The sequence below is a fragment of the Carettochelys insculpta genome, chromosome 12, assembly GCF_033958435.1.
Source record: "Carettochelys insculpta isolate YL-2023 chromosome 12, ASM3395843v1, whole genome shotgun sequence".
Taxonomy (NCBI): Eukaryota; Metazoa; Chordata; order Testudines; family Carettochelyidae; genus Carettochelys; species Carettochelys insculpta.
The window spans coordinates 39,536,736-39,557,762 of record NC_134148.1 but is presented as its reverse complement, the minus strand read 5'-3'; the positions used below and the strand labels follow the sequence as shown (position 1 = coordinate 39,557,762).

Here is a 21,027-nt window from a genome sequence, read left to right as displayed (position 1 = left end):
TATCCCGTTTTTTCTCCACTGAGCTTAATTCACTTCTGCTTTTTTTATTTTTTTTCCCCCAATTGCGGCTATTTAAAGGGGCTCTTGTCATCTAGTCAATCCGTAAAATGTTGTTAAAAGACTCTACTAAGAACAGAGACTTAGGGTATCGCTACATGGTGATTAAAAAAAAAACAAAACAAAACAGGGCAGTGAGCTCAGAGCCCTAGCCAGTAGGCTTGTGCCAGTCGGGGCCATGTAGCTGTGTTTTCACTGTCGCATACACGTACCTTTAAAAGGCCAGACTCCAAGTTTTGCCCTATTCTTGTGCATGGTGGAGAAACGGAGAGGTGGGGCAGAGCTGGCTTTAAGCCAACTTTTTAGTCCCCAAATTTTAGAACACCTGAGGGAATGTTCTATTTTCCATTCTGCTTCCTATAGTCCTCTCAACACAGCCAGTTGTTCCTCCCTGAGGTCAGACTTGGTTTTAACACCACATGGTGTCATTGCTGCTTTAAGTTTCATCACTATCGTACGGTCTTTATTGGACTTTACATCCGTGGAAGATTGGCATTGTAGAGCTCCCCTCTGCCCCACCAAGCTAGTGTTTGCTTTTCAAAGATAAAATATTCTGCCTAGCAGGATGAAAGGCGTTGCAAAAACAGTCTGTGGCATCCCAGTCCCATAAGAACAGCGAGCACGAGACTTGGGTGATCATAGAATCGTAGGCTCTAAGGGCTGGAAGAGACTTCAAGAGGTCATTGAGACCAGCCCTCTGCTTAAAGCAGGACCAACACTAACTAAATTGTCCCAACCAGGACTTTGTCAAACTGTGACTTAAAATCCTCTAGCGATGGAGGTTCTACCACCTCTCTAAGCAACGCATTCCAGTGCTTCACCACCCTCCTAGTGAAATATGTATTTTCCTAATAGCTAACCTAGAACCCCCACTATAACTTGAGACCATTGCTCCTTGTTCTACCATCATTTGCTACTGAGAACAGCCTGTCTCCATCCTCCATGGAACCCCCTTCAGGAAGTTGGAGGCTGCTATCAAATCACCCCTCATGCTTCTCTTCTGCAAACTAAATGAGCCCACGTCCCTCACCCACTCCTCGTTGGTCATGTGCTCCAGCCCTCTAATCATTTTCGTTGCCTTCTGCTGGACCTTCTCCAGGGCACCCACAATGATCCCTGAAAACAAGACTGAAACCAAGTTTGTGTACAGGGGAACGTGTTCCTATGGATGCTTAGGTGGCTGTTGTGGTGAAATCTTATTGCTAGGAAAGGACCTAAGCTGGACAGGACTGCGAGTATCTGTAGAAGAAATGAGTGTGTTTGTCTGTGAAAACTGACTGAAGTTACTATGACAGTAAAAAGATGGTGTTTCCCCTCCATACAATATTCCATGTGCATCGTCTTGTCTGATGCTGTCAAGTTGCCCTCACGATGGCTCTGTCATCCTGACTCGGGGACAGATGAACGGTGACACTTGGTGTCGCTGTCACTAAGAAACATATTAGATGTGCTCAGAATCCTCTGCTTTGGCATGTCTGTTGCCTGTTCTTCACAAAGATGTGGGAAGTATGTGTATCTCAAACAAAGTAACAAGGTGAGTTTGCCCTGGTTTCCACTACATGCAACACCGTTGTACGCTGCAGGGTTCAGTGAACCAAAGCAAAACATATCCCAGTAACTTCTGCATAGATGTGGTCATTGCAGCTCCTACCTACCAGGTAAATGTCACCTCAGTACAGAATTATTACCTGGTACAGATCTCCAGGATGTAATGTGGTGAAGCAATTCAGCTCATTAAGAACAGGTCTACGTACAGAGAGTTGGCCATGTTAGTCTGTATTCTATCAAAACAAAGCAGCGGTCATGTAGCACTTTAAAGACTAACAAAATCATTTATTAGGTGATGAGCTTTCGTGGGACAGGCCCACTTCTTCAGATCATAGCCAGACCAGAACAGACTCAGGCTCTGATCTGACGAAGTGGTTCTGTCCCATGGAAGCCCATCACCTAATAAATTATTTTGTTAGTCTTTAAAGTGCCACATGACTGCTTTTTTGTTTTGATAGGTCTACGTACAGTGTGTAGAGCTCTCTGCTTCTCCACACAAACTGCACTGAGAGAATTATTGCTTCACTGAGGGCTGTGGATAAGGCCCCAGGAAGAAGTCAGCTGGAGCTTTCTGAGAACAAGATGTGTTGGGTTTGGCCCTCAGCTTGTATACAAGAAAAAAAATCCCATAACAGACATGCTAATGGCTGGCTTCATGCTGGGATGTGGCTTGACATGAACTTATTTCAGATTTCAGTGCCTGTAAATGCACGTTTAACACACACATGCTGGCAAATGTCAACAAGCCACATATTGTTGCCCCCTTCAGACCATGTCTCCTAATCGTTTTCTATCACTCCTCTCAACTGATGCTTTCAGCTTCTTTTTTTGCACGTGGTCATACTAAATGTGGAAACATTAAGAAATATTATTATTAATTATTATTATTATTATTATTATTATTATTAATAATAATACCAGGAGATATACCAAATACATTAGTGACTCACACATGTATGCAGTGGTGTTTACTCCTTATAAAGTAAAATAATTTTGTTTATATGTTAAATGCCATTATAGAAGCTGGAGGTAAAGCTGGGTTTGGAGTGGATGTTGACCGTTCATGGCACCAAACTCCCTTCAGTTTGAGAACCCCTCAGATAAATGCTTTCTAGCCTCGGTAAATATTTGGCATTAGAGAAATCTTCCTCTCTGTTTTCTGTTGTTTGTGCTTCCTCCCTGTCTACACCACACCCACTTGTCATTTCTCACGACGTGTCTCTTGTCCGCATTCTAAGTTCCTCAAGGCAGGGACCTAAGATAACTTTTTAGGTCTAGGACTAGCACCATAATCAGCTGTCCCCTTTGCCCCCGTCCCCTGCCGTCCCCCATCAGTGGGCCTGAGTAACATAAGTCGACCCACCTTAGCTCGATATACAGTAGTGTCCGCATTACACCGTGTCACTGGGAGATGCCCACCCAGTGACATAGCAACCCCTCTCCGTGCATGGATTACAGGCATTGACAGGCGCATGCTGTCCCATGCCTTCCTCCCTTCCTCCCAGCCATATGCAGCAGCACTGCCCTGGCAATTCAAAGGGGATGTGCTAAATCGAACCTTCAGGGCTTGACAGTCAACCCTGGTACTCCTAATTCTCGCAAGGAGTAAGGGAGGTCAATGGGAGAGACTCTCCCATCAACCTCCCTCTGTGTGGACAGCCTGATAAATCGATCATAGATACAGCGATTCCAGCTACTCAATCGTCATAGCTGGAATTGTTTATCTAAGTTTAACTTTCAGGTCTAGTGTAGACCTGCCCTCGACTCTGCGATACACTGTCGTTAATTCAGATGTCAGTGTATTCACTCTGAATTTATGAGAGTGTGGATGAGATCAGAATCTGTTCCAGTAGTTGGGACTGTTGCTCATCCTTCTGGCAATGAAATAAAGAGGTGGCATATTACAGATGGGGCAAAACGTGCACGCCTTAGAGGCAAACAGAATGTGACTTTTAAAATCTCAAACTACATGTACATCACATCAGTGTGTAAGCAGGACACACTCCTCTTCCTGTCTTTTAATGCTTTTTAGGGTTTTCTCCAGGACTTTTTGACATATCTTTAGGATGAAGACTGTTCCTTTAGTCATCTTTGGCTAAAGAGGACTCCAAGAAGAAAGTTGAAATGACCTGGGGAAAACTCCAAACAGCAACTGAAGAAGAAGACAAGTATCCATCCATTAGTACACTTGTGAGACATATATTAGATAGATTTTATGTCTTATGTATGTATCTCTTATCTATATAGACATCTACACTGCCATGCTCTATGCACTTATTTATGTAATGAAATTATAAATAGCACATGCATTCTGCACGTGTGTACATATAATGAATACTGTCTGTTCCAAGTTTTAATGAACACCATATGTTCCAAGTTTCGAAGGAGATAAGTTCTTGTAGTTTATTTTTTTTTATGTAAGGACCTGAAATCATAAAATAAAACCAACTCTTCACAAATTGGGGTGGCCAATGTTGATGTTTCTTTGCTCAATGGATAATAAGGTTATTCCCCCACCCACTGCCGCATTTTCATTTATTATTCATATAATGAAGCTCTTCCACAAGGCAGATTTTCAGCCAGCCTGCACACACAATGCACACTCATTTTTGCACAGATCGGACATGCTTGTGTACAGATTCAATTGTTGGGCTCGCACTGGGACCGATAAATGACTGCTTGTAGACACAGATTTGGTAGGCGCCCCCTTTGGTGGTGCAAACAGTGGCATGCCCGATGCTGGGAGTCCAGAGTGGGAAACAGATCTGTTCTTCTCTTGATACATGGCAGCTGGTGCAGTTGCGTCTCAGTCTCCTCAGCAGCAAACAGAATCTCAGTAGAAAGACACAAGCCTCATCAAAGGGCCAGGAAAGGTAGTTTTCATGTGTACCCCTGTGAGGCACACCTTGTAAATGGAGCGTAAGAGAGATGGTGAGAGAGAATCTATGGACGGGAATATTAAAATATTCAGAGTCTCACAGACTGCCCAGCTGGAGGCTGCTGTGGCACAATGCCGGGAGCTTGGGAATTCCATCTAAATTACATGCATCTAAGCACACGCAAAGGCTTGATGGACACACTTCTGGGCACTTCGTACCATTTTAAAACACCAGGTGTGGACAGCGTGATGGGCACGGTGGATAAAAAACTTTTCAGTTGTCCTAAATTAGAGACCAGATCCTAAACTTGCTAAACTTTAGGGACATTTGGATCCAAATCCAGATTCACAGAGTCCTGCGTGGATACAAAATTTGTATCTACATCTGCAAAAATGAGCCGTGGATAATCAAATCCTTATTCATGGATCTAACGTGGATATCTGCAAATCACAGGGTTCTAGATACAAAATTTGTATCCACATCCATATCTGCAAAAATGAGCTGAGGATCCATATCTGTGGATGCAGATAGCCATGGATATAAAGCAGATATCCCTGGATTTGCAGGGCTCTACAGATTCAAACTTTGCCCCTGGCTCTTATGCTTATAATGGTCTCAATGACAGACTTGTCCTAACTTCTTCAGGTTCCAGCATTCGTGTTCTTCGGCCAGGTATCGGGCTGTGGCTGAGCTGAGCTAGACATTGCTTAGGTCTGCGCTGCTTGTACACCTGTGGTCCGGGGCCTTCAGAGCCTTTCCAGTAGGCAGGTATTTCCAGCACTCAGGGTTACGGAGCGGAAAGGCATAGCAGCTGGTGTGGCAACTCTGCTGGGTATATCCTCCAGTGGCCAGACCACCTGGGGTTCCTGCTGTGTCAGTGCGGAGCGGCTGAAATGAGGCTGAAATTTTGGACCCTAGTGCCCTTAGCTGTTAAGGTCTTTAAACACAGCCTGTCCCTGACCAAGTTTGTTAGTCTCTGAGGTGATTTCTGCACCACAGACTCCTTGAGAGTTGTAGGGCAGTTTAGAGGTGTCCAGGCAGTTTCTTCCCCACCCCGTCTTTTCAGCTGTGCTCAGGTAGCACAAGACCAGGCACCCTCTGCTGCCAACTGAGAGCTGTTTACTTAAGGACTCATTCCTCATTCAGTGCCTGGGGCTACCCAGTGCTGAGCCCATGGCACAGGCCTGCTGCACCATTTCTCTCTGGCAAAGAGAACATCACGTATGCCCAGCCCTAGCTTAGGGATTAACTGTAGGGCAGTCACCTAGATGCAGCCATTGGATTTATGTGGTGCAGGCATTTCCTGCGTCATATTATTTTTATCTAGGTCAGTTTTGGTCTCCAGAATGATGATGTTGTCTCCTGGAATGGCACGTTTGATCCCCACTGTCATATAGCGTGGGAATTGGGAGAGGGGCCCAACATAGTACACCTCCTTACCTCTTCTTTGAGCTGCACAGCTGCTGCCTCTCGGGCCCACCCCGCGTTAGCTCAACCAGCGTAGACTCTGACCTGCTCTTCAGTTCTGTGTTCCAGATTCAGAGATGAGCTGCAAGGTACATTTTGATGAGCGAGTGTGAGTCTAAATCTAAATAAATAAACCCTGTTCTCCAATGTTATAACCGGGACAAACTAGCATTGCTAAAATATCACATAGTGAGATGAACCTCTCTGAGATGTCAGCATGAAGAGATGCTGACCATGACAGGATGCTGATAAATAAGGACCACTTTTCAATGGATGGTGTCCATCAAATCCATCTCCTTTAGGGATTCAGTTTACTGAGCTATTTTCCATTTTAGAGTAGGGCCAGGGACAGCATTCCCTAGACTGAGTCTAATGGCCTGCCTCAGAGAGGGACGTCTAACCCCCCTCAGAGTTTTACCCTAATGGGACAAAGAATTACGGGAAAAATTAAATTTTTCTAGATTTTTTTTAAAATGATCTTCATCTTGGATGGAATGTTCCAATACAAGTTTAGTTCTGATCCATAAACAGAGTCCATTGACATGCTGCGTTTCCTATACCAAGCCGTGATGTAAACAGACTCCTGCGTCAATCACATCTGGCTACTCTCTTGGTAGGAAGAAAACTTTGGTGTAATTAGTTGTTTTCCGATAACAGATGTTAAACCAATATACCTTTTTTGCAAGTGAACGTGGAAGCCTGCTTTCTTACTGATGTCTACTTGAATGTCCATGGGGGTGTTCTCCTAATGTAAGTCAATGAAAAAACTCCAACTCATTGTTCACTTCTTTTGACTTATATGCAAGTCATTAGGAAACTCATTGGCTTGCCTTGACATTATAACATCTCAGTGGTAGTCAGTGGAGATAGAATACCTTTTTTGGCAGACCTATTACCATGATTGCACAGAAAGTACCTCAAACAACAGATTGGTTTTTGTTTTTCCACAACAACCAAACTTTTTTGTGGAAAAATGTTTAAAATATCTGTGAAATTTCTGATCATAATGTCATAAAATGATAAAAAAAAAACTGTGAAAGTAGCTTATTCACTGTTGTCAAGCTTTGAGCAGGCTCAATAACTTTTTATCAGCATGTGGAAACAAACTTACCTTTTCTGTAAGACTAGGATAAAATGCCACTCAGTTCAGTTAGATATAATTCAGGCATACAATTCCTTTTTGGAATGCTGTGCCAAAGGATGTTGTCAAGTCAAATATCTCAGTAGGGTCTGATACAATATAGAAAAAAGACAGCTATAGTCATGTCTTTTATTGAAGCAACTTCTGTTGGTGAAAGGTACAACCTTTTAAGCTACACCAACATAGTTGTCATTGGGGCATTTGTTGCATTGGATGAGGTAATTAAACTTTAAAGCTGTTTTTTCTGCGGGGTACTGATCTTTGTAGCATTGGAGATAGGTCTGTGGGTTTTGTGTCTGTTGTTCTGGCAGGTCCTGGTCCTGCTTTGGTGTGGTGTGTCCTGATCTGTGGGACGTTCGCTTATGATGGTGAACTTGGCAAGTTTATCAGGTTGTTTGAAGGCCAGAAGTAGAGGTTCCAGAAAGATTTCTTTCAGGATGTGGTCCCATACCTATATAGGCTATATCTATTTGATGATACCTCATGCAGTTTTCAGCGTCTGGTGGTAGGTCACAAGTTAGAGTCAGTGGTTTTTATTCTCTTCTGTACTGAAGCAAATTCTCATGGGATACTTGGGTGGCCCTTGCCAAGATATAATCTACTCTGTCTTTGTTTAGTGAAGGCAGTTTTACACATGTTTAGGTATATATTCTAGGCGTTCTTTTTGGAGCAAGTTATGTGGTATCTGGCGGTATATAATGTATGTTTGTGGTGTGCCTGGGATATTGGTGGATCTGTGGAGGAAAGGTGGGTTTCTTGTATATGATCAGTAGTAGCGTTCCACGGAGTTGATGCTGTGACAGGAGTGTTCTGTAGCAGTGGTTTACAGTTTATGGTCCCGGGATCACTGGGGGTCTGCAGGTGACATCTTAAGATTTCCAAAGGTATCCATGCCCCCATCTTGAATTTGTTAGGCATCAGCAAATGTAAAAATGTCAGAAACAACTGTTCTGGAGAAAGTTTGATGGATGGCTGATGGTTGTTGAAATTGTGGTAGAAATGTGAGGGAACTTAGGCCTTCTGTCCAAGGATGAAAATACGTTTGCTGTATTTTGGGTATATCGTTGGTCTTGTGGTGCATTTTACCAGCAATTCCTTCTCAAGATGACCCATGAAGAGGTTGGTGTTTTAGGGAATTGTGCTAATTCTCGTGGCTGTTTCCATGGTTTGGACCATGCGTTTGTTACTAAAAGTGAAGTGATGATGGGTGAGGATGAAATGGATGAGTTTGGATTTCTGAGTGTTGTGCATTATTTTGTACGTATTTGAGGCAGGCAGCAAAGTGAGGGATGTTGGTCTACAGGGAGGCAAAATTCATAGTGGCAAGGATGCTGTTTTGAGGGAGGTTGCAGAGTTTCTTCAGAAAATTTGTAGTGTGTTAGAGGAAATGGCCCCTTTGTGGGGTAAGTGGTTTAAGATTGGTTTCTATGTGTCCTGAGATTCCTTCAGCAGTTCCTCTGTTTGTGTATCTTGGGAAGCAAATAGAAAAGCCCATGAGTGGGTTCGGGAGGGATGAGGTGGTAGAGTTTTCTTTGAGCTGTTTGGGGGAGGAGTTGATGGTATCTTTAAATTCCTGGGTGAGTTGTGATGTGAAGTCATTTTTGAGTTCTTGACACTAGGTGATGTCAGAGAGTTGGCTGTTGGCCTCACTGGTGTAGTCATCACAAGAAAGGACTGTAGTGGTGTCCCCTTTGTCTTCAGGTTTGATCATTATCTGGTCAATGGATATCAGAGACTGTCTGCTTTCTTCTGGGCAGGAGAGAGATTGAGGGGAGTGGGCTGTAATGTTCGTTGAGGATTTTACATCAAGCAACCAATGTAATGATCTAGGGTGTGGTTTTGTGCTCTGACGGCATGTCCAGTCTGATGTTTCTTTTCTCTTATGATTCCTGGGGATGGGGTGTGTGGTAGCTATGGGTGGTGTCATTCTCGAAAAAAAATCTTCAGGGTGGAGTAGGGGTCCACCTTCCCCTTTGACAGTCCATCCCAATTTGTATTAAACTCATATACTCTGCTTCCTCCCCAAGCCTGCAGAAGAGCTCTGTGTTGCCCAAAATCCTGTACCTTCCACCAAGAGAAGTCGGTCCAATAAAGAATACAGTAGATTCATTCATATCCAGCAGGCCTGGGACCAGAAGGTTGCCTGATAGTCCAATATTCAGATAATAGAGAGGTCTACCTAGCAATGCATAATACGGAAGAAAAACAAGATTAGGTATTAAGAAACAATTAAAAATGTAGGCCGAGTACTTTATTTCCCAGCAAGAGTAGTATTGGGCACTGTACACTTGTACTGTGTTTGCTGTATTTATTTGTATTTACTTTCACTATACTGTACTTATGGAAAATGTAATGCACCACTCCACCCACTTGGAAGAACGCTGAGAACTGGGTCCCGAGTACCCAAATATTGGGATGTGATGAGCTTCTGACTGACACTGAGGCTGCTGCTACACTACCATTCTCCCCTTGGAGGTGCCATGGCAATGAGGCAATTCGAGGCAGGCTAATGAGGCACTAACGTGCATATTCGGCGCCCATTAGCATAATGGTGGCCACTTTGAATTGCGGATTGACAACGAAGATGGGGGCAGCTTCGAAATAAGCGCCCCCATTCGACGTTCCCTTACTCCGATCTAGTTCTGTGGGAGTGAGGGAATGTCGAAGTGGGGTGCTTATTTCAAAGCTGCCCCGTCTTCACTGTCAATCTGCTATTTGAAGTCTGTTCATGTGGCCGCCATTATGCTAATGAGATGCTGAATATGCACCTTAGCGTCTCCTTAGCTTGCTTCAAATTGCCTCATTGCCATGGCACCTCCAAGGGGAGAATGGTAGTGTAGCAGCAGCCTGAGTCTGCCCAGTGTTCTGACCATCAACCATTTCTTTACCACCATGGCATTATGTGGCTTGTGTAAAGCAGGAAGAGATGCAATTGCTCCAGGAGCACTGGATGAACCATGATCATCAGCTGCTCTTATCACACCCTCTCAGTGCCAGCCATGTAGCGGTGTCCAGGGCATATGTTGGAGGATGGCCCGACCCCAGATAGTTACAGCCCCTGGTGGCAGCAGAGCATCAGTTTCTCTCTTGTCTCGAGGATCCTGATCCCAAAATCAGTAGTCAGTGGGAAAACTCCTATTGATTTCATTGGGCTTTGGAACAGGAGATGTCAGCTGTATGGGTCAGTGGGCAAACAAGCAGTCATGTAGCACCCTAAAGACTAACACAATAATGTTGTTAGTCTTTAAGGTGATACAGGACTGCTGGTTTGTTTTGTTAGAATACAGAGTAACAATGCTACCTCTCTGTTACTATTCAATGACTAAGTGGGGTTAAGGAAGTAAGAAAGGGGAGACCTGCATCTCCTTCCCCCATCCCCAATGGATCCCTGGGATAAGATAAGTGTGCTCCTTTACAAAAAGATTATGATTAAAGTGGTTGCAAGGTAGGAGTGACATAATGTAGAGAAATGCATTGCCTTGATTGGAAATACTTGGTTTTCACTTTGATTCTTTCTCTTCTTTATCAACCTCTTGGTGTAATGGCCTCTGAAACACACTGCAGAGCAGAGACCAGACTAGCAATCCCCTCTGGAACAGTGACTGCAAGTCCGTGCAGGAAGCCCGCGAGCTCCATCGGTTGCAGCATATTTCACTTATTGCTTTAAGACTGATGTCTCTTAACGCTGTCCTCCTGTTTCTCCCTCCCTCAAGGATCAATCACTCTAAAAGACTGCCATTGCCCTGAGGGGAGGAGAGTGAAATCTGGAAATTCACTTCCAATGCTCTCGCATTCCTGACCTGACCCTATGGGGGCTGAGAATCAAATTGCAACAGCATCAACAAAGTAGCCTCCTGGCTTGTTGAACTGCCATGCTGAGAACAGGAAACAGTTTGAAACACACAACTTCTGGAAGGAATTCAGGACCATGAAAGCTGAGTCTAGCCTAAATGACTCTTCTCAACCAAATGAATCTGACTCCCCCAACTCAGCAGCTACCATGAAATGCTAGCAGGGGGTTCATTATTTTTCTGTGCCCTGTAGCTTATGTTTAGGCTACGAAGCAAACAGGCATGACCCAAGTTGTGAAAAACTTGTTTCTCTCTCTCTCTCTCACTCTCTGTTTCAGTCCCAGCCATGCCATCCCTCTTTATTAAAGTTCTGAACAGCACCACCATCCAAGCGGTGTGGGAGCCCTCTGTCAAACTGGGCCAGCATGAAGGATTCAAACTCTACTACCGTAAGGTTCACCTGTCCCACTTTACTGGTCCTATGCTCCTGCCCAGCAATATGACATCTTATAACATTACTCACTTGGGTAAGTAGAGAGGAGGACTTTATCCACACCACCTACCTTTGCTCTGTAAGGGAATTCCCCTTTATGTTGTCATTATAGCAGAATGTCTAGAGTAATATATGACAGCTAGGACATATATATCAGGGTTGCACTGGGAGGGGGTGGGCCTGCTTGGGGGGCATGAAATTTCATAAGGGGGGCACAGCACGCTTGGCTGCTAGGTCTCAGGCTCATCCATCTCATTAAAAATATTGACATATGCTCCTGTTTTTATGTCTGTGTAGTCACATTTCTACACCGATTAATAACGTTTTTACATTCTACAGACTTATTTTCCTACACATGCTAAAAGGGTATTTTTTTTTCCTGTATGAACATAACTGAAATTTTGGGTGGTTTGGATCACACAGGTTGGGGGCCCTGCTAATTGCAGGGACAAAAAGTGGAGCCCAACATAAAAAGTTTGCTCCCCCCGATATATCTCAAGAGCAACTAGCAAGGTTTGTTTCCTACTCCACCTGTCTCACTGATTAAAGTGAGAGCAGTTTGGGGTCCTCTTACTCACAGTGACTGACGGGCTTTTGCAGTGTTTGTAAGATGTTTCTGTTTTCATGACAAGTGCAGGCTCTGCAGAAGCAGTGTTCTGTAGCTCTTTAGCTTGAAATGTCCTCCTCCTGTCTTTTCTAAAACAGACCCATCCGTGGTGTATGAAGTAAAACTCTTGGCATATAACCAGCATGGGGATGGAAATTCAACTGTCCGGTTTGTATCCCTTCGGGAAACTGTTGAAAGAACAGGTAAGAAGAGGCAAACTCAGTCTGATTTGTGTACGCTATATGAAATGTCACAGTGTAGGAGTTATATAACCAGAGACAGTGGGGGTTTTATTGACACACAGGTGATTTAATAGCATCTCCAATGCCGTCTGCTGCTCCTTCTGAACATCACCTTTAAGAAGAGTTTTATTTTCACCACAGCAAATAAATGTGAAGTTAGGTTGGGTGGAGAAGCAGTGCCCTCCGGTGGTTAATACCATTAACTCCACAAATAACAAGTATCAGAGAGGTAGCTGAGTTAGTCTGTATCTTCAAAAACAACAAGAAGTCTTGTGGCACCTTCTAGACTAACAGATATTCTGCAGCATAAGCTTTCATGGGCAAAGATGTTAGAAAACTCGAGTAAAGTCAAGTATCAGAGGGGGAGCCGTGTTAGTCTGTATCTTCAAAAACAACAAGAAGTCCTGTGGCTCCTTATAGAGTCTATAAGGTGCCACAGTACTTATTCGAGTAAAGTCACTGTCTCTTCCACAAGCAACAGCTGTGCACGGACAAGTAGTGTTATTTATTGGTATGATTGCCTCACCCAGGAGCACCACTCATGCACTATGGTCCTGTTGCGTTAGGCGCTGTACAAACACAGAACAAAAGATGGTCTTTGTCCCGATGGTCTTGGCTTAACTTTTTATTACCAAGTCTCATTAGAAATCTTAAATCCCAGTGGTTCGTTTTGCATGTGTACACATTCCTGCTGTCTTCAGTAGGAGCTCTGACACCTACCGGTGGTCAGAATCTGGCTCTTAATAGACCCAGAGACAAATTCGATTCTTACCTACATGTATGTAGATTTGGATGATCTTCACTGTACTCCAGGGAGCAGGATGATACAGCTCCATCAAAAAGCAGAACTAGTGTGTGAGGCGCATTAGACATGTTAGCGGAAATTGTGTTGATTACAGCAGTTTGAGGAGCTCTTTGTTGTCCAGTTTTTCTGAATCTCCAAACACTATTGCGGTGTGGATGATAATAGCTGGTAAAGAATCTTTGTTTCCGGAGTGATTGTTAACCGTCAGGGACACTTAGACAACACCTCTCTGTTCACAAACAAAGCCAACCCAAATGGAAATGCCAGGGAACAGAAAAATAACCCAGCATCTATCTGAAACTGACAAAGGACTGGCAGCTCCACTTCACATAGGTATTCAGGCCTTGATCTGCTTAGTGCTGCAAAACCTCAGGGACTTAGACGCTAAGTCCCATTTTCAAAAGAGACTTAGGAGCCCGCATCGCTTTGGAAGTCAAAATCACTGATTAGAGAAAAGCCTAAATCCCTTTATACATCTGGACCTCACCTAAAGCTCTGATTTAACCCATCCTTCCTGGTGCCCAGGAGTGGGCGTGAATCGAGTTTTGGTCATGCTCCCTTATCTTATCAGTTCCACATTGCAGGCTGTCTCAACTTTAGAATGAGGCAACCCCCTGGTCTCCCTCCTGATACACAAAACACACAGCAGTGTTGGGCACCACAAGAATTGGGGGCCTCAATTTGCTTCACATTTCCTGGAGGCCTTGCATCTGGGTGCTGCGTATGCGCTCTGGTTGCCCCCAACCCCCTGCTCCAGCTGGCCTCCCAGCCCAAGGGCTCTGCATCAGCTCCAGCCCCGCCCAGTCCCATCCTTCAGCTTCCCTCCCATCCTGTGGGGGGTGGGGGGTTGATGCTGGCCTGTGTAGGACACTAACACTGGTAGGGACAGTGGTGCTGTTGGGAGTGGGGGGGTTGACATTGTCCATATGCAGCACCCATCTGCAAAGGCACCATGAAATCAGGAGCAGTTTGGTGCCCTGGTTTAACGTGGTTCTGCTGCCTCTCACTGCGTACTAGGATTCTGCTCTCACTGCAGGGAAATGGTCTCAGAGCAGCTGGCAGTCTTGCAGATGCTTTGTGAGCCCCGGTGATGAGTGAAGATTGTGTTTGCTGCCCTAATCCTACTTTCCTGGCGCTTCCCCACCTAGACTAGACTTCTCTCTGGCTTCGAAATGCAGAGGCACTTACTGTTTTCAGCTTGCACTGATGACAGCTGGGATTATGGATTGAGAGGTCCTATGAAAATCAGGCTTCAAATCATTTGAACTGAGTTCTCTATGTGTGGTAGGAAGAGAGAAGGGGAATGGATGCATCACTGCCACAGTTACCTGGAGACCAGAGGATCGCCCCTTGGGGGAATCTTTAAGTGCTCACTCCTTTTGTGTTCTCATCGGTGTTGAAAAATACCATGGTGCTTTGGCAGTCTTTTTCACCAGACTTCCAATGGGACCATCCTCCAAAATACAGATTGTTATTCCTACTTTACCCCAAATGGAGGAAATACTAATCTCTATTGGAAATTCAGAGTGGTCCATATACTCCATTCTAATACTCAGCTTTCATCATTTGGCAGGATACCACTAAATACAGTATTATGAACTGCTCTGGCTGGCTGCATTTTTCTTCCAGCGTAATTCACATCATACTTTTGACACAGAGAAAATGCAAAGTTTACAGGCTCCCCAGGCAGGAAGGCAAATAATTGTGCATGATCCTTTCACTTTTCATCTGAGCACAACATTAGAGATCAGAGATGTGGGCTCTCCTTTTAGAGGAAATTGCTCATCTCAGGAGAATAAGCAGAAGGCTTTGGTTACCGTGTAACAGAACGGCCAGACTGCAGCAAAATCTTAGGGCTTAGTTCAGATGAAAGTCACTGCTAGCCCCCGCAGCACAAAGGGAAAGGGGAGATGCTGACCTGTGAGTACGCGGGTGTCTTTGGGGAGAGGGCTTTGCTAGCCTGGAAATCGCCCTGGTGGAGCTGTTGTGTTTTCCTCAGCTAGCTGTAGGATGTAGTTCAGTAGGCTCACTCGGTGCCCTCAGAAGTTGTTACGGTGGCAGTTCTGGATGCTGATTGTGGAGTGCAGATAACATGCATTTGTAGGCGTGTTCAGCTGGCAGCATCGACCGGCAATCTGAATAAAACCAATGTGATGCTTGGCAGCCCAATCCTGTTTTATTCCATCAAATAACAGTGCCCAAAGCTTTTGCCAGTGCTAGCCCTGGAGGTCACCAGGCATGTCTGTTGATTGATCTGGGGGCATTACTGTGCAAGACTGTCAGCAACAGCTGGCCCAGATGAAAGGCAGCCCCGCTTCCACACCACTCACCCAGTGCTGGATAAATACCCTCTGGCTACCGGCCCAACAAGCCAGCGACACACCAGAGGAACCCAAATTCTACAGAGCCACCAGACAGAGCGTGGGCAGCCAGTTCCAGAGCAAAGAGCCTGCACTGGCTGGGCCCTGCTGGTCACAGCCTGGACGCCACAGCTCTGAGGGCAGCCAGGAGCCCTGTCCCCTGCCCTCCCCCACTGACATAATGTGTCATCAGGAGAGCAGGGAGATTGCTTTGGCAGCACAGCTGAGGGGAGGGACCCCCTCAGAGCAGCGTGCGGCCTCTTCTGCCCACCCCAATCATTTCTTCCAGTCCCTCCAGCTGAAATCTGAGAAGTCTCCTCCTTCCTTCTATCATTAGGCCCAGCAAGGAGAGGCAGCCTCTGAGCTACTCCAAAACAGGGCCAGAGGCTGGGCTTCCAAGCTCTGGTGCATGCTGAGACCCTCATGTGTCAAGGTATGGGGAGCTTGAGGTGGCTGACGCCCCAGTGACTAAATTCATTTTTGCTGCTTCTCCTTCCAGCGTTGAATCCCCCATGTGACTGCATGAAAGGTGAGCAAAATAATAAGACATCCACCACCGGCATCATCATTGGAATCCACATCGGCGTGACGTGCATTATCTTCTGTGTCCTTTTCCTCATGTTTGGGTACAGAGGAAGGTACGGTCCATTCTCACACGCTACCTACTGACCTGGTGCCTTTTGTTTTGCATGGGTGGTTCTCCAGTGGTTTGAAGGGTTCTCAGAGTCTTTCTGTGTGAGCCGCACTGCATTCGCACAAATTTCTTGTGGACTCAGGGACAATCAGAGGGGTGGACAGGAGGACTATTTGGCCTTGGCCTCAAGCTCAAAGGGGTCCTCAAATTTAGGTCTGGGTTAATGTTTTGGCATTTGGTAAGTTTCACAACTTGCTTCTTATCTGCATCCCCGTCAGACCAAAATGTGACACACTCTTAGCTTAGAGCTGCAGACTTTTGGTTCCTGATTTTATTTTTTTTTCATGTGTTGTCATTTTTTAATTTTTATTACAGGTAGGCGGGGGGCAGGGGGAGGTCTCAAAAGCCAGAAGTGGCCTGGGCCTCTCTAGACCTCTGGAGAGGGCCTGCATGAACCACCTCCCATTTGTGAGTCAGCAGACCATGCCATGGTCCTGCATGTGACTGCATGGTCCATTTCTCCTTCCATGAGGGATTGTGAGAACCACCTGCCCCTCCGTGTGATCATAGAACTTGCGTGTCGCCCCTACAGTAACCACTATGCATAGGTTCTCACCAAAGCCCAGCTGAGTCAATGGGAGTCTTTCCTTTGGCTCCACAGAGTCATGGTTTAGGTCTGAAGTACACAGAAGTTGTGCGCACTCACTTTACTGTTAGCAGAGCTGTGCAACCACATCCAGCAAGAGGCCCTTGATATTGATGCAACATCCTTCCACCCCGCCTCACCCCTCAAGAAACACATTGCACTGACAGCACTACATGAGGTGGGGTGCGCCAGGGGACACAACAACCGGGAGCTCTGCTTTGAGAGTTGCGCCAGAGCAAGGGGTTCTAAGGAGGCACGAGAGACCCTGGCATGCTGATATGTACAAAGGGTGTGCCCGGGGTCGGGGGGGACGAAGGATGAAGGTGAGAGGTGGAGACAAAGAGTACTATTGTGACTCTGTTGGCCAGCTCATCCCTGAGCCTGGCTTCCGTTCTGGGAGGCTGCGTAGGAGCAGAGGCTTTGCTGTAGGATGTGAACAGTGAGGTGCATCAAGGCCCACACGACAGGGCTCCTCCTATTGCTGAGGGGCACCTCACTCTCAGGTTCCTCCCCTCTCGGTTTTCCAGACTGCTGATGTGTAAAAACGTCCAGGAGCAGCTGTCGACCCCGCAGATCCCGAGAAGTCAGAGGAACGCCTCTGGCCTGGTTCTGAATGGAGCAGCTCGGAGGGACAGGGACAATTTGGATGCAAATGGGAAGCAACTGGAGCTGAATGAACTGGAAAGGCTGTTTCCAGCATTGCCTTCCCAGGATCAGCGGGATAAGGGAATAACGGTAAGGTTCTGGTACTTGAACGTAGTTGTAAGCCTCTTCCACTCATACATTTTGGGGCATCGGCCATTGACAACCATCCACCAGCATCCTCTGTCACAAGGCTCCTGGCTTGATGTTAATCCTGGGATTTACTGACACTCACCTCTTCCAAACACACTCTTCTCCCCTTCTGATGTGCCGACTGCAGCAGGGTGAGGCCAGGGGAGGAAAGACAAGAGTAAAACCAGCACAGACTGGGAGATGACAATCAGAGTGGGAGCAGCTGAGGAGTAGATTGTCCTAAATCAGTTAGGGCCACCTGATCCCGCTCAGGGCTACCTTAATATACCCTTTTCCAGGCAGGGCAGGTGGGGGAGTATGAGAGGTGATTAAGGAGAGTTTAGGAGGTGAGTGAGGAGAGGGAAGGAGACACAGAGAAACAACAGAGACAGCAGAGGAGGAGAAGAAGAGCCTCGGTAACCTGGGGCTAGGCTGCCTCCAGTTCCAGGGGACCCTGAGGCTCAGCCAGAGACTGTGGCGAACTGGTCAGCTGGTGGAGCCAACCAAGGAAGGGGACTTGCCACCATGGCTGCCACTACCTGAAGGAGGTACCAGCAAGAGATCACCTGGGGAAGTGGCCCAGGTAGAAGAGCTGAAGGGGCAAGGGCGAAGGGAGTCAGCCCTCCCTGGCAGCGGCCATTCAGGGTCCCTGGGCCAGAACCCGGAACGAGTGGGTGGGGACTGGGTTCCTGCCAAACCACCCCTCTGCCCGAGCAAGGATAATCTGGTTCCTCTGGGGGTGCGCAGTGGACTGAACAGAGGGCCTGGGGCCCAGGAACAAAATTGACCCTGCCACAAGATAGATATATATTTCATTCCCTTCCACACACTGAAAATATGAATCCACTAAGTACGAACGTTTAATCCATTCCACACTAGGGTGTGTCTGTCTTTGCCCCCAGTAGTGGCTAGTTCACAGAAGAGGTTAAGATCGACTACTGTGGCTAACTTTTATCTCAAGTGGAAGTGGCATATGCTTTTAGCGCTAACCATCTCAAGATTAAATCCCAGTGTCAGCCCTAATGGGGTTAGTTATGAATGTGCAACATCATACTGGTAGGCACAAACAATCCTTATTCCTGCCAGCTGGCATAGAATTTCAACTTTAGATGTTAAGGATGTCTATGTAAGGTGGGCATATTCATTCCTCGCCAAGCCATGTCCTTGCAAAGAAGCCCAGCCCCTCTGTAGCCATAGTAAAATGCAGCAATGATTATCCTTGCAATGAGATATTTTTTCTCCTCTCAGTCCGATCACATCCCACCCAACTCCCATGACGAGACCCAGATATCTACACTTCCACTGGATGAATTCAGCATTATAGAGGAGCAGTTTGACCCCAACTGCAAAAGTCTGTCTCCTGGGGATCAAGGCGGACCGCTACACAACGTTAACCCGGATGACCCAGCTTTGAACCATAGTTCCACCAATGAAGGATAATTGCCAAGTCTTGAAGCCTCTTGTAGGACTCACCAAGAACCGTTTCCATGTCTGGTGATGTCTTTACAATGATTCGTCAATCTCAGGTCAATTTAAGATTTCTACAGTCTGATTTCTTTTTTGATTTTGCTTTATTATTCCTTTTATATTGATATTCAGCTTTTTTGAAGCTCTATGAAGTTTATCTTTCTGACCTGTCTCAGGCCTCTGTGTATTTCTTCCTATAAATGCATTATCAAGGCTGGTCATGATTGTTTTTCCCATGGCTGCTAGGTATCAGACTTTACAAATTCTCCAGTCTCCATCAATGATGGAATATGGTGGAACCTTGTTCCCTTGGCATCTCAGACATGCTCCTTATCAGCAGCTTTAGGACTACTTTGTGACCTATTTTGTATTTCAAGATGATTGGATTAAGAGAAATCCTTCAAACTTGACTCCAAAAATTCAGGCCGGGAAAGGCCATCTCTCCATGGATTTGATGATTTTGTACATTTTCTCTATTTCTCAGGATGCTTTTTTGGTGATTAACTATAAATAAGAAAAAAAAAAGTGTGTCAAAAGAGGCCTGCATGAGGTCTACTGAAAGACTTGGACAAACAAACCAAGTAGACTCAGAACCTACCTCAACCGGAATGAATGTCTTCGGGGGAAGCAGCAAATATCTGTGTCTTCCTTTGTTTTCAAAACAAGTAGCATAGCACTTGGTCTGTATAAGCTTGGTACTACCTCAGAAGTCATGCTCCATATCTGCCATGGTGTTGTCATTTTTTGTCGTCGTCATTCTAACGTAAAGCACTTCCAAACCTTGAAAAAAATGTTCTACCTCAAGTTTTATAGAGAAGTTCATTTGTTGGTGTCATCAGACCTGCTCTTCCTTCATCTGACTGTTCTGTTCTTCTCCAGTGGAAACGGTTCAACGAAAAACAAAAGGGCAGTGTGTCGGCGTGAAGTAGAGAGTGTGGTGACATTTTGTTAGTGTTACAAGCTTTATATTTAGCCAAGTCATAGTGCTTGTGTTTGGCTTTGTGTTGTCAGAGTTTTATATGATGGTTGTACTTTAATAACTGTTAGAGCTGTAGCAGATACACCACCACTAGTAACCTAAAGATGATCTCCACCTGCCACATTAGGGCCACACTCGACCCTGGGGTGCAGGTAAATTGTTCCTTCAACCCACCCATTTTCTTAGGATTGAGGGCTTGATCCTGGAAGAAAGTCATCAGTCTGGCTTTGATCCAACAAAGTCAATGCTTAGACAAGAGCTAAGCGTGAGAGGAAGTCTTTTGCTGAATCAAGGTCAGAGTACTGACCATGCAGGATCCGGCCCCAAGGCAATAAGTTTGTCTTATTAGAGTTTTAGATTATGGGATGTCATCCAGATAGCTTAGAACTACAATACCCATCCTCTTGCACGCGTTTGTCTTCACTCAGAACCCTCGTGTTCTACCATTGGGTACATGGAATAACACTTCCTGCTGAGCTAATGGCATTTGTTGGATGCTGGAGACACGTGTGGCCTTTCAGCCTCATTCCTCACACATCCAAGGAGGTGCTTGATTATCTCTCGAATACCTGGCACATCCCCTGTCATGTGTTAAATTCCTCAGGGAAGTGCTTCAGGAAATAATAACAGAGAGGAAGCCGTGCTAGTCTATACACTATCAAAACAAAAAGCAGTCAAGCAGCGCTTTAAAGACTAGCAAAATAGTTTATTAGGTGAGCTTTCGTGGGACAGACCCACTTCTTCAGACCACAGCCCCCCCACCCCTGCACTCTCTGATTTGCTCACCTTGATTATCTTTTTCTGATTTGTCCTCCTTGCTTACTGTTTTTGGTTCTCTGTGCCTTAAATATTGAGTCTGTTCTGGTCTGGCTGTGGTCTGAAGAAGTGAGTCTGTCCCACGAAAGCTCACCTAATAAACCATTTTGCTAGTCTTTAAAGTGCTACTTGACTGCTTTTTATTCAGGAAATAAAAGCATCGTCTAACCCCTCCTTCCTCTTTTTTGGCTAAATACATATTTCTAAAAGGTTCATTTTCTTTATTTCTTCTCAGCCACAGTGTAGTGCTTCTTACTTTTAAAAGAAAAAAAACTGCTTAAATGTGAGACTTCTGAACACTAGGTGTTAAAAGGTGTGTCT

General features: G+C 45.6%; 1 protein-coding gene across 1 annotated transcript in view; it reads left to right on the top strand.

Annotated features, from left to right (window-relative positions):
* Nucleotides 1-18,884, top strand: part of IGDCC3 (immunoglobulin superfamily DCC subclass member 3) — a 184,411-nt gene extending 165,527 nt beyond the window's left edge. The window contains exons 9-13 of the mRNA XM_075007042.1: nt 11,222-11,410; nt 12,082-12,186; nt 15,890-16,028; nt 17,198-17,405; nt 18,693-18,884. Coding sequence (XP_074863143.1) covers nt 11,222-11,410; nt 12,082-12,186; nt 15,890-16,028; nt 17,198-17,405; nt 18,693-18,884 — 833 coding nt within the window. The remainder of the gene's footprint in view (nt 1-11,221; nt 11,411-12,081; nt 12,187-15,889; nt 16,029-17,197; nt 17,406-18,692) is intronic.
* Nucleotides 18,885-21,027: the final 2,143 nt, after the last annotated feature.